Source organism: Salvia hispanica, chromosome 2, assembly GCF_023119035.1.
Source record: "Salvia hispanica cultivar TCC Black 2014 chromosome 2, UniMelb_Shisp_WGS_1.0, whole genome shotgun sequence".
Taxonomy (NCBI): Eukaryota; Viridiplantae; Streptophyta; class Magnoliopsida; order Lamiales; family Lamiaceae; genus Salvia; species Salvia hispanica.
The window spans coordinates 34,951,730-34,969,792 of record NC_062966.1 but is presented as its reverse complement, the minus strand read 5'-3'; the positions used below and the strand labels follow the sequence as shown (position 1 = coordinate 34,969,792).

The window sequence follows — 18,063 nt, the reverse complement described above, 5'->3', positions numbered from 1 at the left end:
ACTCATAAATCGTACTATTAATCAAATTTTAATTATAATTAAGTACAGATTCATATTAAGAGAAAATAAACAATTCTTAATAAAACAAACTGGATTATAATTTCAAAATAAAGACATCGCTAACCCAATTTTAAACTCCCATTTTAACCATAAAGTATCTCATTTTGCAGGAAATAGACAGAAACATAACATGCCACATTTTGATTTTTATATTATGTTTATATATCTCATATTCTATTATTTAATATTTTCATATTTTATTTAAAATTTAATACTCTGCGTTTTCATTAATTTTTCCATCGCATCTTATTAAACTCGGGATAAGACAATGTTCAACGGTATCGGCTGAAAGAGTGTCATTAATGTAAAAGTCAAATAGGATCGGTTGGCAAAGATTGTCGATGCATTAAGGTCGCATAATGTAAACGCGGATTAACAAATGTAACTCGGGATAAAACAAAGCTCAACGGCATTAGCTGAACAGATCAGCGTATAAGAGCGTCATTAATGTAAATGTCAAATAGGATCGGTTAGAAAAGATTGTCAGTGCATTAAGGTCGCATAATGTAAACGCGGATTACCAAATGTAACTCGGGATAAGACAAAGTTCAACGGTAGCGACTGAACAGATCAGCGTATATGAGCGTCATTAATGTAAATGTCAAATAGAATCGGACGGCTAAGATTGACAGTGCATTAAGGTCGCGTAATGTAAACGCAAATTAACAAATGGCGAGTCGTGATACCAAAAATCATTAATGCCGCGTAATATTAACGCGGATTAACAAATGGCGAGGCATGGTACCAAATAGCTGCAAGTAGGAAACCATGTGCGATTTGCTGTCCGTCCAAGCAGTGGTTGCATTGGCGCGGAACCACTCTGCAACCAAATTCATTCATTTAAAAACTAATTTTTGTATTTTTTTTTTCAAATTTTCATTTATAAATACAATAAGTACCAAACATTTCAATTTTATAAATAAAACTCATCTTAATCACATAACTTTTTATATTTAACGAATGTAAATTCAGTAATCTAAATTATATATAATTTTTAACAAATAATTAATACTCCATAACTTAATTATATAGTATTAAAAAAGGAAAATTAATTGAATATATAATACGGAGAGTAATCAAGAAAAAGTACAGATTTTAACAAGTAATTGTATACTTTGGTATGATTGGTGGATGTTATGAAATTAATTTGATGACCTTAAATTATAATAGGGAGTGGAGTAGTAGTATAGTACTCCCTCCGTTCCATAGTAACAGAGGCGTTTCGTTTTGAGCACTAATTTTGAAAAAATAATAATAAATAGTTAAAGTAAGAAATAGTAAAGTAAGAGAGAGAATAATGTAGATAAGACTTTTCACTACATTATTATCTCTCTTACTTTACTCTTTCTTCACTTTAACTATTTATTATCATTTTTTCAAAACGAGAGCTCAAAACGAAATGCCTCTATTACTGTGTGGAACGGAAGGAGTAGTATTTAAAATAAATAAAAAAAGAGAATAAAATTATGAATAATAAAGCAGGAAAGTACAAGGTTGCGTGAGAGTCGCATATTATTTTTACCCTGATTGACGTAAAATAAAACAAGGCAGGCTCTGCTCTTCTGCTGCATTTACTGAACCCACCTTAATTTGTCAAAGTTACCTGACACCCCCCACCTACCCCCCTTCCACCCACCCCCCCTCTTCGTTCTTTCAACATCAAACCCCCAAATTGCCCATTCCACCTTACCTCAAAACAATATTTACTTTCTTATCCCTTCTTCCCATATTACCCTTCTTTACACACATTGCTTTCGAATATTTTCAGATCTAAAGTTGGAAATTCCGCACAAAACATTATTCTAAATCAATTAATAATTACATTTATTAGGCGTTAATATTGATTAGATTGAGAAAAAAAGTTTTAAGTTTTAATTAACGAAATTGATGGAGGGCAAAAGCGTAATATAGAATGGTTTATGAGGACCATCGGTTATGCGATGGCTACATCCCTAAATTTAAAAGCACTTTTGTCGGATTCCATAGAATTTTGAGACGTTGAGGGTTTTGTCCGATTAATATTGTAAACATGTTTATCTGTAACGCCTTAGTTTTTATTTATTTTTTAATCACAGATGATTTCATTTAAAAAAATTGAAAAGAAAAATTGAAGTGATCGTAATCCGTTTTTATTGATTTTTTATAGCTTAAAGTCCAAGTTTGGACGTATGATTTTTGGAGCTTACTGCATGACATGTTTAATAGTCGAATAAACTATGGTTAAGCTCCGCTAAATATTCTTAAATATAGCCACGTGTTCTAAACAACCCTCATGCTCCAACACGTGTAATTTTTATAATTGTACCTTTTTTTACAATAATTGATGCCTCTTTTTAAGGTGATCAACTTTAGGATTGACAGTTAATTAAGGTATTTAATATTTAATACTACTACAATGATTCTTTCAGGTTTAATTAATTGTACTTTATACATTGACTAAGGAATCAACTCATTCGACTTGTCTCTATTTGAGTGATCTTTTGGTAGAGTTCCATAGAACTTTTGTGGTATTTAGAGAAACTAAATGAAAATAATTCCATATTAGCTCTTTTTAATTGCAAATCAATGTTAGTTGATCACTAAAATGGTAAGACATTCTATGTTTACTATTTAAATCTAAGATCATTATATTATATACTCCATTCTTTAATTTTATGTGGATAAATGTTAAAGTAGTTAAATCATTATCCATAATTATGATTTCTCTATCTAGTAGTACTAAAAGTAAATCGAGCTTTATTTAACCTCACTATCAACGATAGGAATGGCGTGGTCAATGTAGTATTTAAATCCCTAATTAAATCATAGTAGCTTTTTTGAGTAAGTTTTTCTCTAAATACATGTCGAAAGTAAATATTACATCACGTACTCATCAATAGTGTATTCATACTTTTTGGGTGGGAATTTTCGCATTGGATTAAAGATAGTTGTAGAAAAGTTTTTTATAAAATTGAGCATTGTGTAAAAGCTTTATTAATCATATATAGTCAATACCCCTTCTATTTTATCGAAGATGATTCGTTTTTCTTTAGTTTATTTCAATTAAGATTATCTATTACTAAAAATGAAATAAATTTATTTTTATTTTATTTTTTTTAACTTCACTTTTATTATTTAATATACAACATAAAATTATATAAAATGACACTACCATCCAAAAAGATGTCCACTTCTTTCGAACAGAGGAAGTACAAATTGTGTATCAGAATAAAATTGTAATGTGAATTAGTCCCTCTAAAATTAAATAAGAACAAGTCATAATAGGATGCATAGGGGTGTAAGAAAATGCTCAAAATGGTACAATTGATGAGATCAGCCAACCAATCATGCACATCAGAGTCTCAAGATTATCTTCGGTAGATGTGTATTTAATTAAACCTCAATAATTTATTTAAAAAGAAAACGTTCAACAAATTATCCTAAAAAATGATATAATTATTACATGAAACATTTGAATTTTTATGACAGTAAGCTAGCAATTGTCAGTAAATTAATTGATGGCTTAGATAGGTAGATCTGAAAAATAAAGTCCAAATTAAGTAGTGGAGTACTCAAATTTACTCTGCAAAACACCAACCCCCCCACCTTTATTTTGAGAAATATTATCATTACAGTAGTATTGTGTGTACAGAAATTCACATCATTTTTTGTTCAAATGTTCATCAACCATATCCTCAAATCCGCAAGTAGCTAGACCAATTTACCACCTTTGAATTCTGAATATACCAAAAATGAATAAATTACTATTCCTGAAATTATATGTTCAAAATTTCAAATTAAAGATTTAGTAACTATTACTCCACATTTTGGTAAAAAAATCTGACACAAATATTTTTATTTAATAGAAACTCGGATTGAAACCAAGCGGTCGTCTCTGCATGAAATCTGCATCCATAAAAATATTCAAAGTCATAATTTCATAAGTCAAAATCCCAAAGAAAAGACAATATAAAAAAAAATATTGTGAATTGAATATTGAAGCAGAAATTTTGATGTAAGTGCCAAAAATATTACTATGACTGTTCACCCCCAGTCCATTCATAGTTTGAATACCATATTATTTTGAGACTGTTTATTTCTATTTTAATTTGGTGTATTAAACTGCAGTAAAATTACGTCATGGTTAAGGTTTTTACATCATTTTAAACAGCTTTTTGACCGGGAATGTCCATTCACTCAATCGCTATCAATTTGTGAAATCACCCAATAATTTTCCCACTGTCGTGTGTGGTTTTTCGTGATTATTTGTACTAGTACCATTTTTCTAATTAATTTCGTATTATGCATGGTTATAAATAGTTTACACCACCAAAATTTACTGTTTATGTTAATGATCATGGAATAGAATTGAATGCCACCTTATTTTAATAATGTGAAAATTTTTAGTAGTACTTAATAAATTGAGTTTTAATTTGTGAAATATTCTTAATGAACAATTTATGAAAAACGTATAAATTGCCCCTATAGCTCAGTGGTAGAGCGTCAGTCTTGTAAACTGAAGGTCTGTAGTTCGATCCTGCATGGGGGCATTTTTGTCTCTGTTTTATTATATTCCTAATTCCTAATTATTAATTACAGCTCAATATTAATTTTAATTAAATTATTTAAAAAAATTGAAAATGGCGTAGAATCTTTGTGATTTTAAGGCGTGAAGAGAAAGCGTTTTACACTTTTCACCTGCTTCGCCAAAAATAAAATCGTGTTGAGCTATGCCAGTACAAAAAAAGTAAAATAGTTAGGAAGCTTAAAAAAATAAAATGAAAATGAAAATACGTAGTTAGGAAAATGAGGTGGGTATGGGCCTAATAGAAAGAAATAATGAAAAAGGTAAAATAGGGCCCACCATTATAGAATGGATTACCAACCAAATACAGAAAAAGCCCACTACTTAACCCATAACTTCCCACATGCCTGTCTATTTCCCCTAACTGACAGCGTAATTTTCAAGTTTTTATTTAATCAATCATAATATTCTACTGTTTATAATTCAAGCAAACTTTGTACACTATTTTATTTTACATTAATTATTACTTTTGTTTGACATTAAACGTCGTTTTCATTGGTAAAGGGTATAATAAGAAAGATTTATGCAATTTTAAATTACTCTAAATACTTATTCAAAATATTATGTGAAAAAATTTAATAATAGAACACCTAACGACCCCACATATTTAATTTAACCTGTTCAAAGATTGACTATTTATTAATTCATGTACGGATAAGATTTCTTTGTCACCGTAAAAAGGGCAAAAGCACTATTCATATATGAGAAAATACAAACAAATAAACAAAATTGTAGTAATTGTCAATTAAGGTAACATCTACTATATTAAAGGAGTTGATCACGTTTTGATTAAAATATAGGCCAAACCAGCACTAAGATTTACTCATGTGTTTTAAAAATATTTTTTGCTTATTAAATTTGGAGAATTATGTGGAATGATAAAAATAGAACATTGAACTTAGTCTCATCGGCATATTATATTAATTATTAAACATACAACCCCACAAATAATAAAAAAATTGGACCAATCAACACTCTACATATTTTGTTAAATATTTTTTTTGAGATAAACCAATACACGACATGTTGCAATTTGGCAACAACCGTCTCTGGTTAAACTCATCTTACCTAAAGTAATTAATCATAATAAATTGTGATGTGAAGTACGATTTGTCATCTAATGTATATTAATCTGTGATTGGCCAACAATCTTTTAATTTTTCAATATGATTAGGCCTATAAGATCAAAAGTGGGGGCTACGGTAACGTAATTATTGTAATTAACAGTAACATTCTTGAAATAATGTCGGGTATCAACATCACTAAGAATGGTTGATTAGACTTATTAAAATGTATTAATGGTCGGATTTCATGATCTTAATAATTTGTGATTGATAGTGTATCAAAAAAAGCCTTTTTTTGCGTCCACGCATTTTACTGCGCCAACAACTCAAGTTGACTCGTTACCACAAAAGTTAAGTGAGTTTCCTATTTGGGGTAGTGATGCTACACTATGGTGTGATTTGATTTCAACTCAAGGTCAAAACCTAGAAAATTAAGAGAATAATTCGTGTGAAAAATACTCATGTTTCGTCTATATAGTATGTCTAATACTAGTATGTCTAATCGCTTCCCGGATCAAAAGATGTGAGGTAGTTCAAATTTTAAATTTAAAGATAATACAGTTTCGTATATCGTTTAATATAGTACTTCCTCCGTCCTATCGAAGATGACTCACTTTTCTTTTTAGTTTGTCTCATCCAAGATGCCTCATTACTAAAAATGGAAACTCATTTATCTCTACTTTATTTCTTCTCTCTTATTTTATTCTTTCCATCTAACATGGATGGATACACCATTCAGGAGATTTGATAAGAAAATTTGGAGCTCTCTTTTCTACGTGATCTCTTGGTCAATCTGGTGGCTCAGGAATAAAGTAATCTTCGAAAAAATGAAACCAAATTGGGATGTAGAGAAAAAACTACTCCTTTGGAGGCTTGGATTATGGATTAAAGGATGGTGTCCACATTTTCCTTACTCGCCCGAGCAAGTATGCGAAGACCTACCTAAAGCTAGAAGATGGTTGGGACACAAATGAAGTTTATCTGGTGAGTTGTGGGTTTTCATCTTTGGTGTGGATGTTTGGTACTATGCTGTAGTTTTTGGTTTGTCGTGTGTTCCTTTTGGGCTGGCTTTGTTTGCGGCGGTTGTTGGTTGTGATTGGTATGTTGTTTTGTGGCGTTTCTTTACTTTGGGGAGTTGTAGTTTTTGTTCAAGTTTTGTACTCCTTTGCTCACCATGTTGAATGGTTTTGAGCCTTTCTTTTTATCAAAAAAAAAAATCTAACACACAAAATAAAAGTGCATAAAATCTCGTGCCGTCCAAGGAAGGGGTCTATCTTCCTTGGGACGGAGGAAGTACTTATGCTATGCAATTTTGAATTTGTATATTTGTGGATTTAATATATTGGTCTAGGAATTTGCACTATAATAAACTTATCTTATAAGGATGTAAATTAGAAACACATGTACTTACGTTGAATTTTTTTTAAAATTTCCGGAAGTTGAGGGTGCAAAAAAAAAATGTCACCTTAAGCTTCTATTTTTTTTTTCTTAATTTTAGTTGAGGCATAACATTCATATTGACATTCGGCCTGTTGGGTGGATTTTAGTTCCCATATAAAAAAAAAAAAGTGAATATTAGCTCATTTCGTGAAAACCCATTTGTGCTCCAGTTTAATTTGCTTTTGTAGATTAAAAATTTAATTCTCTCTCTGCTGTCACTAAATATATTATTTTTGTTCGTCCATTTGCCAATAAATGTTATATTTCAATTTTATTATATTAAATAAGTGAATTCTATATTCCACTAACCTATTTCACTCACATTTTATTACTATAAAATTATTAATAATAGTATAATAAAGTAGGTCTAACGTTCTCCTAATTTTTTTTACACATTTTATTTTATAAAGTCAAACAATTTTTAAAACTCCAGTCATATTTGAGATATTTAATTATAAATGGAGGGAGTATAACATAAAATTATATGGACTAGAAATTGCAGCATCGGTATACAAGTACTGGTTAGTAAATTATCGAAATATACTACCGTAGTAGTACAAAATATTGTTTTAATTTGTAAAAGAAAACAAGAGTAAATACCCTTATTTTTGTTTTGAAGAGATTATGATGGTTAGATTTGTATGGATACAAATAATTAGAGACTTTCCCTTTGTGTCTTGAAAAGCCAAATTAACACAACGTTCATATCTACAAAAGGCAAATCAAAAGTATATGATAATAAACAGAAGGTGGGCTGACAAAATAAAACAAGTATAAATGTGTGGGATTGTTTGTTTGTACTCTTTTTCTTCGTGCCTAATGTGCCGTTAATGGAAATAAAACGTTCTTATGTTTGTTTACGACAAACTAATCATTTTTATAAGATTCTTACATTATTCTTCGAATAATGTGTGTAAATTAACCCTGAAATGTGATGCACTATGAAAATATAATTCTAAACGTAAATCAAAGCACAAACAAATTTTACACAAATAGATCCAATAAAGTATAAAAAACTGGATTATTATACTTAAGTAGAATAATTTGAGAAACCTGATTATTTGTTTCTTTTTAGAAATAAAAAATCATAATAGTAGTCAAAATAATAATAAAAAAAATAATAACATAATACTAATATAGCTAGGGCTTGAAGAAAGTTCGGACAATTATCTTTGGACCCTATTGCTATCATATAAATGGGCCCATGCCATTTTCTAAAGGAAAATAAGAAATATAATTACGTGAAGGCCCATTCTGAAAATGAAAAGGACTAAAGAAGATCTTCCAGAAAATATCAACCGTGATTGCAGGTACAATCATAATAAAGTTTTATGTTGTTTCAAAATTCATGCTAGATTAAATGGATTGTTCTATTTAGCTTAATCTAACCTCCCAACATGCGACAATTCTATAAAAGTATACGGATGATTAAATTTACAATTATTTTTTCATAACTTAATTTTAAATGCTTGATTGAGAATTCTATATTGATGGCTATGGTTATTTGCAGTCAAGGCCCATTCTTAATAAAGCCCAGTTTCGTTATCAACCCTTTAGTCTGACCCAACTCTCGGTTGTCTATTTGATTTTAAAAGTGTTGTGTATTTATTGTAGTCGTCCACTAAAATTGATTAAATTTTTGTGTAAAATATTTAATTTTTGGACCAGGCCATCTATAGTGATACAACTCAATAAATTATACATGTCACTTGTAGCGACACAAAAGAACTACTATTTCGTTTTTTTTGTAAAATTTATAGTTTGATTTGAGACTTGGAGTCTTTGAGTAGTATTTGGCCGGCCTATATCTTACTTCATATCATGTTATGATTTTGTATTCGAATTTATAAATTTTCCAGCAAAGAGAAACATTCGAAAAGGTTTACACATTGTGTCACGTTAGATTGATGGGTTAAGCGTGGATAAAGCCTTCGACTCTTAGCTCAACAATTTTTTAGCGTGTTTGATATAATTCTCGTTCTTGATTCAAGAATTGATAACAGATCAACTTGGAACGTGGCCGAAGTCTTGGTGTGGGTAGATGAATGACGCCACAAATAGAATGCATGAACGTTCTGATAAATCGTGGGTGGAATAATTTTCCTAACCTACATGATTTTCGAAAATTATTTGGTTAGTAGTTGCCGGAGAGGGAGGGTCGTTCCTTGTTGGCGTGACTTTGAAACGAATTTGATTGCCAGAATACTCAATACTAGTAATGTATCTAAATTAATTAGTGAATCTCAACTTAGCTTAATTAGTTGATCATTAACTAATTAATTAATTTTCACTTTAATCTGTCAGGGCCCTCAACTAATTACTCAATAACATTAATATAGCTTAGGTTACAAGTTGAATTGATCAGTAAATAATCAAACCCTACAATTAACGTATATGCAATCGTTAATTTGGGTTAACTAATAATAAAAAATTATATAATCACTATCAACAGGAAGAATAATTCAAATTTTTAAGAAGATCAACAAAAGTTAAGTAGTAACACATTTCTACCAAACACTTCGCGTATTTTTGTTAAGAGTGTTAATCATATTTATTCAATAACAAATACTTCATCCGTCTCCCAAATATTGTCCCACTTTGACCCAACACGGATTTTAAGAAATGTAATGAAAAGTGAGTTGAAAAAGTTAGTGGAATGTGAGTCCTACTTTTATGTAGAGTATTAGTTTTATAATAAAATGTGAGTAAAAATAAGTTAGTGGAATATTGGATCCACTATTAAAAATGATAAAAAGTGAAATGAAACAAATTTTGTGGGACGGACGGAAATGGAAAAATGAGACAAACTCTCAAGAACGGAGGGAGAAAGGAGTATAATTAACAACTAATCTTAATCAATATGTATTAGTTCGTATTTTGATTAATATCACCGTTTATTAAATTTGTTATATCTAGTTAAAGGTATACCAAACATAGCCCATGTTGTCACCTTTATAATTAATCTATTTCTCAATTACTTATAGTCTTCGACGGAAAATTTGAAAAAAACATTAATTTGTTTGGAGTTTGGACACAAGAACAATTACATAAAAAATTCTACATAAAAAACAATCTTTTAAAATAGAGGTAATAGCTACTTAATTTTTTTTTTCGATAAATCAAAAATCTCAAATCACCTAAAAGTGACGAGGTAGAGTACAACAACATTAGACGTACACAGATTGAAAAAAATGGAAGATAAAGCCAACAGAGCTGACAACACAACAAGTGCAAAATCAACAAAGCTAGAAACAAAAAGCAGTAATCGAAAGCAAGGCACACCACTAACTATCAAAGAGAAGGCAAACAACAGGAAGCTACCTCAGAGAAGATAGCGAGTAAGGAGCAAGAGGCAGCGCCGACCTATTTCGTATGTTTCTCAAGCCTTCAAACCTGGTGTCAACCCTCCCACTTTCTAATGACGTTCCAATCCTCCAGTATTTGCTCTAATGAGAATGGGAAGTGAGGGCACCATCCTCAAACCACGTGCCAATGAGCCAAGACAGTCGCATTTTCTTAAACTCCCAACTGGGTTGGAAGTTTTGAAACACGATCTTGTTACGGATATTCCAAATAGACCATTCAGTGACATAATTTATTCAAATTCTGATGAAGTTTTAATTTTTCTCAATCATTTTATTCATAATTATATCCTCTTTTAATAATATTTAAAGTGACATTGATTAAACTTTGGCCAAATTTTATGATATAAATATCAATTATCCTCATAAATTAAAAAACATAAATATTTATAATATTATACACAAGTTGTCAAGTACTAGATCGGACAGGCAATTTGAGGAAATGAACATGCAATGATCGGAAATGGATTTGTTGTTATGTTTTACAGCGAAGGGCACGCTATATTGTCCAAACAACCCTCACTTCATTCCCATGTGCCCACCACATGCATTGCACTATCCTCTCTCTATCCATTTCTATATTTTACTTTTATTCTTATTTTTCAGATTTCTCATGGATTCATCATTGAGGTATCCACTTTTAATTTATTATTGAATTGGTCCCACACCCCAACTTCCCTAACTAACGCCTCACATGCAATTAAATCTTTTCATCTCATCTTTCTTCACTTTCTAATAATAGGATATTTATATCTATTACCCCTATGTTGGTAGTATTTTGTATGTATTTATTTTGTTAATTATATATGGTGGTGTACGAATTAAACGAGTATACGCAGTGTTTACAACTCTCAAAGTTGGATAGAAATTTCTAATGGGTTGAGTTTATAGTAAAAAGATAGTGACAAAAGCAAAATAAAGCTCCAATTCCCATTAACAATCCATATTTTGATCACTATAGCCTTCATCATGTGAGAAAAAGGAGAAGAGGGGGATGCATGCAAAGTTAGTAAATCGATAGCTATAAAAAGAATTACCCACAAAAATAATCATGCCAAAAAATCTATCCACCCATCATGCAAAGCATACTAAAAATCCCAAGCTAAGTAGGCTTGACATACTTCGTTTGTTAATATATGTGTTACTTTAGTACTCCCTCCGTCCCATGTTACTTGCACTATTCCATTTTGAAATGTCACAAACTATTTACACTATTTCTAGTTTAAGTTAGAATTAATGTAATATGTGGGTTTAAGTTAAGAGCTCTTTTATTAAGTGATGTCTCATTACACTTAAAATTCTAATTTAATTATACTAAAAAATCAATCCCACATTTACGGCCTAAAATGAAAAGTGCGAGTAACATGGGACGGATGGAGTATTTAATTTCAGTAACAACAATCATATGAAATGTATGAATCACAGTGTTAGTTGGCCCAATCAATATATGTTGATTTCTTTAGTCCATATATAAAATTTCAAATTTTCCTTCTTCGTAAATAATTATATTACATGTTGCTAACTTTGAAAATAATATTTCAAAAACTCATTCTTCGAAAACTTAGTTCGTGGATTAATTAGGGGCGGTGCCCGTACTTATATTTTTTATCGAAAGAACTATGTGACGAGTTGAACAAAGTTAGAAGGTGGCCAGGAAGTAATCGAAGAGTCGACACTTTACTTGCTAGTTCATGATCAGTACCGCATATAGTCAGTGGAGGCTAGTATACACATAAACAATCTTGTTTAAATCAGAATTCATATTCCTTGTTGCATTTAATTATACGAGCCGTACTTATGCGCCAAATAAAATAATATTAGTAGTATTAATGATTCTATGTGTGAGGGACGTAATTAATGTCGGTAGGTGAGCGGCTCTAGTTTAGGAGTCCTGTTTAGAACTTAATTATCACTTTAATTAATTAATAATTTCATTAATGGTACATGCATGGTAGGAGTATTGAACGTGAAAAGTTTATTGATTAACTTTAGTACTAATACCAAAAACATTTCTTTTTCATTTCACGAAATTATTTATTTGAATAAATTAAATGAGTTGCGCAATTTACTTAATTCGATTTCAAAAGCAGTCGAGAAGCCAATCAATCGACTCTGATTGTGTAATATGAATGCGTTGAATAATTTCAAACCATTTTTGGAATTGTACAAATTTGATTTGAACGCATTGAATTATTTCAAACCATTTTACTCAATTGATTATATTCCTTGAAAATCGGGGCACATGCAATGAATTTAATAAATCTTTGTACTTATAAATAGACAATTGTGTTATAATGGTAATAAGCTAGTTACATTTTTATATAAAATTAGTGAATTCGCATTGACAAAATAAATATTCGAGTAAGAAGTGTTTGAATATATATGACCCAATGGTATATATAGCAATTATTGTTATATGTTGCTATAAATAGTCAATCAATTCTCCATCAACCAACCTGCAAAAACTTATGCTCTTGTGTATATACAGTACAGATCTAAACCATAACCACAAATTAAAATAGAGAAAATGGGGCCTTTTGTAGAGAGAGATGAAATTATGAAACTGTTCAAGGCATGTGCCTGATTAGCAAATATCTGTAAAATATCTCAAACTTTAAATCTTTTAATTTAAACTTTTCTTACAATAATCACATTAAAAGTAACTTTGTGAGATTCAAACAAGATCATGATTGTCTATCTTCAATACATGAATTTCGAGTGTACATTTTTATGTGGCTAGCTGTACATATTCAAATGAGTAATTGTATCGGTCGTTAAATAATCATGAAGATCTAAATTTATCTCATTCGTAGTTGAATGCGAGTATCGACTCGAAACCACGCATTACTAAATTTTGCATACTCCATCTACAAGAAATAGTTTTTTGTTTATTTTAGTTTGTTCATTAAAGTTAATCTTTATATATATAGTAAGTTTATTTTTTTAACAAGCTGGATCTCTTCACAATACTTTCACTTTTTTTTTTCTTTCAAAATTTACGTAGTTAGTACTATAAAAATAAAAAAATTTATGTTTTTTCAAAGAAATAGACAAGATTGGGCCTACAAAATGCAAGTGAAATAGGGGAGAGGTGATAAACTCACCCTCACCCAACCATCGTACTCCATCTATTTATAGCCCCCACAGATCCCCTCTTTAGTATTCCCACAACCCCTTTTGCTCTTTTGCTCTCTCTGCCTCACTCTAAACATGGCCAAGTACTTCGCCTTTCTCCTTCTCACTCTCCTCGCCATCACAATGCTGCAAATTCCTGTTAGTACTACTGTCTCTCTTTTTCAGATCAAATAATCTCATTTTGTTTGCAATTCACATTACTAATTTCTCATCCCCTTTTTTTGCATCACAGGTCATGGCCTCTCAATTTGAGGGACAATTGAGCAAGGTTAGATTCACACTCACTTGCATTTTTTTGCAACTTTTTTTTCCCCAAATTAGTACTCTAATTTTGCATTTATTTCCCTTTTTTTGATGAATTACAGAGTGGATATGGCCCTGGCAGCCTCAAGAGCTTCCGTGAGTGTTCAATTCTTCCATTTTTTACTGCAATTTTGTCTGAATCTGGGAATGTCCTGAATTTTTTATTACACACTCATAAAAAATGGAATGTCTGATCATACTTTAGAATATAGATCTGCGCATTTGACCATTGTTGAAATGGACTAACATAGTGTTGAAATGACCAGAATGCCCATCGCAGTGCACGAGGCGGTGCAGTAGGACACAGTATCACAAACCGTGCATGTTCTTCTGCCAAAAGTGCTGCAAAAAGTGTCTGTGTGTGCCTCCGGGGTATTATGGGAACAAAGCTGTTTGCCCTTGCTATAACAACTGGAAGACCCAGCAAGGAGGACCAAAATGCCCTTGAAGTCTCTTTTCACACACTTTTACTACTACTACTACTACCAAGTCTACCATCATAGACTATATATCTATTATTATCACTAGTATTATTAGTCTATGGTGATTTATGCTAACTAGAAATATATCATATGTTACTTCTGATTTCATATTTTGATGTTGGTTTAGGGAGTTTTCTCTACTCCTATTAAATTATACTATGTTGGTTTGTGTTTGTGCCACTCCATTTGAGGGCTTTTCCTCTTGAATGAGAGTTGGATGCCGACCCATCTTTATTTATGAACTTGTCTACTTTATTTTATCAACATCTATTGTTCCAATCTTACATTGCTTTCACACTGTGATTGCTAAATCAAGTCCATCTATGGGGTAAATGGAATTGTTGAATTATGACTATACCCACATTTATTGCAACAATAAATTTCCGTTGTGTGAAGAGGGATGTTGTAAAAATGATTTCCAATTCCATTATGTGATGACTGATGTGGGATATTAAAAGTGGTTTACAACTTACAAGAGCCTTGATAGTATTTCACATGACAAGTTGCTAGCTAAAAAGGGATACAAGCAAACAAAAGCTATCGAGATTCCGAAATCATATCTTATGCATACTCGATGTCGGTGGTAAATAAAGTTGGTACTTTTTGGTTTTTATTGAAACTTTATTTTCAATACAAATACATGAGCTTTGGAGTTTTCAATAATTTTTTCCATAAACAAAACATAATTGATATAGTGAATGTAATTTATATAGCAATCAAAACAATTTTAATAGGGGTAACAAAATTCCACAACGTAAGAAAGGAAGAAGAAAACAAAAGGTAGGGGTACTACATTTTTAAGTCTCATCTTATCATAAAAAAAAGAACAATGGATGTGAAAAAAATAAATCAAAAAGTAGTACTTAAATCATAAACAAATTCGTTTCCATCAAAAAGTTAAGTAAATGTACCTCTCTGTAAACGATGTCTTTGTTATGTACCAAGCAATAACATCGTTATGTTATGCCATTTTAAAAAAATTGAAATGAAGTTCACATAAATAGTTACTATACGATGAGTTATAATAAAAATTCAAGGAGACCAAAATAAGACAGCATGCGGCACATTTTTTGATAGACAATAATTTGCGTGTAAATATATAACTTTATGTTTAAATCGTTTAATTTCATTAAAATATAATCCATCGTTAAAGATGATATGGAAGAATCGTTTTGAATATTAATCCAAACATACATGAGATTAAATCAATTAACTTGTGAGCAAAACAGAGAGTGTGCTACAACTGTTGCATCCATTTTCTTGGATTGTAACCTATGATTAGACTAATATTTTGGGTTTACATTATAGTTCTGGCTCATGAAGGCTTCATAACAGTTGAGCAAATGAAAGGGTATGGTGACATAACAATTTCTAGAGGTCTGGAGAATCACATATTTTGGAGGAAATATTTGAGAAAAGAACGGATGGAATATATGGGAGGTCCGGAGAATCACATATGTTGGTGTAGTAATTTAGTTCGGAGGAAATATTTGAGAGGAGAATAGGTGGAATATATGGGAAATGAGGTGGAAAACTCTATTCTCAAACTTTCACAACTTGTGCAAAATGGTACAACTCTCTTATATTTATAGGCAATCCTAACTCATTTTAAAATTCTCTACTTAATTCTTTTATATTTTCTCTAGTTAATTCTATTCGAATATCTAGATATATCTAGTATAATATTTAGATATTTCTATTATAAATTAAATTTATTTATTAATATTCCAACATCAATCACAACTATTTATTTCAAAATGCTATATTTAAAAGGTACTTAAAAAGGAAAAGTATATTAAACTAAATATAGAAGATTATTATATTAATTAAAAAACCAAAAGTACCATAATTTAAATTCATAATATTACTTAACAGAACAAACTTCAGTGGTAAGGAACTTGAATTTCTTCAATTATATCTTGTTGAAGTTCTTGTTGAAGTTGACCATAAATTCATTCCTCATAAAAGTATGAATTCACACATAATCTCGAAATGAGATGGATCGGAGCCCCTTGGGTTAATGTACTATTGTTGGTAACTCCCGTGCTAGCGCGCGACCACTTTCTTCGCCAGTGTAAGTTGCATCATATATCTCCTTTTATCCCCAATTATCATGTTATGCAATAATAGAGATTTAAGTGGAGATAAATTAAGTTGGAGATAATAGGATTTAAGTATTGAGTATTGGTTAAATAGGACAATAATGAGTCTTCCGCAGCCATTCGACGCCACATCAAGCGCTTCCAAGCAAATCGAACAACAACTCCCTTCTTCCTCCGCATCGCACTTGAAGGACTTGTATCTCCTCATTCGACGTACTTGGGCAGGGCTTCGCAACCGCCTCTCGTATGGCTGTGGTGCACGCAAGGGAGAGGAAGATGGCGCCGGTTTCCTAATTTATGAGATAGTTGGTGTATTCTTTGTGGAAGGAAAGGTTGAATTTGATTTGGAGATGAGGAGTATTCATAATCCATGCTCGCCGTTGCAACAAATCAATACGTTTTTGGAGATTTTTGTGGTTTGAAGCTTTTATTTTTATAGTAGTTAATAATATATGATGTGATCCCTATTCCCTAATCCAACTCCAAATAGGAAACATTACCTTTAGATTAGTATTCCACTCCTTTTACATTTTTTTTGAACTAATTGAATTTGTATTAGTTAACTCGATTTATCATTACTTTTATTAGTTTTTTGGATTCTGTTTTATGTCGATATATACAATTATTCTAAAACTTTTTGGCTATACTTTTAAAACATTTCTCCTTAGGGCATTCAAATATTTTATGCAAAAATTTATTTTGAAAGAGTTTACCCATTTGTTTAATTTAGTATAATGCGATATTTTTTAAAAGATTATAAATCAAAATATATAAAACTTATAATCGGCAAAACTGATTTCATAACATATAAGCTTATTAGAGCACCAACTACTTTTAGAATACTGACAACTTCTTTACATTCATAAATCATACCCCCGGCCATACTGGTGTAGATGAAACTTGACACCATTATATTCACTACGAATTTTATAAATTAATATAGTACGTAATACTGATTTAATTGTAATTTAAAAACACACAAGAGCAATTAATAACTCTATCATTCTGATAATAAGAGTCTCGTTTACTTTTCAACGCAGAAAAATCAATGAATCTCATTCTTATATATGTTAATTTTATAATAAAATGTAAGTGAAATAGATTAATAAGTCGTGGGCATCTGGTAGCGGCAAAGCGGGCAATAGTGGCTCTTCCGCAGCCACTTCTTAATGCACCCGCGGTGAAACACATGCGAACACGGCATCCTCAACGCCACACCAAGCTCTTCCAAGCAAATCGAACAACACCTCTCCTCCTCCGCCACGTCGCACTCCTCCAGCATCCGTATCTCCTCCTCCGCCGCAGGAACCATGCCACTGCTGCCGTCGTCGTCGTCGCTCCTCTCCCCGTGAACGTAAAAGTACCTGGTAGACACAACCATGTCGAATTCCAATTGGACGTACTTGGGCAATGGTTGCACCGGGGATAAAACCCCGAGCAGGCGCTCCCACGCCAGCAAGATCGCGTGCCTGCGCTCGTAGGCGCGGAGGCTGTCGCCTATGGCTGCTCCCACTGCCTCTCGCACGTCGTCGAACGAGATGTGATCTCGGG

The 18,063-nt window shown here is 31.5% G+C and overlaps 1 protein-coding gene and 1 non-coding gene across 2 annotated transcripts; both read left to right on the top strand.

The window, feature by feature from the left end:
- The first annotated feature begins 4,517 nt into the window (after positions 1–4,517).
- Positions 4,518–4,589, top strand: TRNAT-UGU. The gene has a single exon. It is a non-coding gene; the product is annotated as a tRNA-Thr (tRNA).
- A 9,026-nt stretch (positions 4,590–13,615) lies between these two features.
- LOC125204303 (gibberellin-regulated protein 6-like) lies at positions 13,616–14,674 on the top strand. The gene is made up of 4 exons (XM_048102907.1): positions 13,616–13,763; positions 13,858–13,893; positions 13,991–14,024; positions 14,195–14,674. Exons 1-4 carry the CDS (start codon positions 13,701–13,703, stop codon positions 14,374–14,376), a joined length of 315 nt encoding a protein of 104 aa, XP_047958864.1. The 5' UTR covers positions 13,616–13,700; the 3' UTR covers positions 14,377–14,674.
- Positions 14,675–18,063: the final 3,389 nt, after the last annotated feature.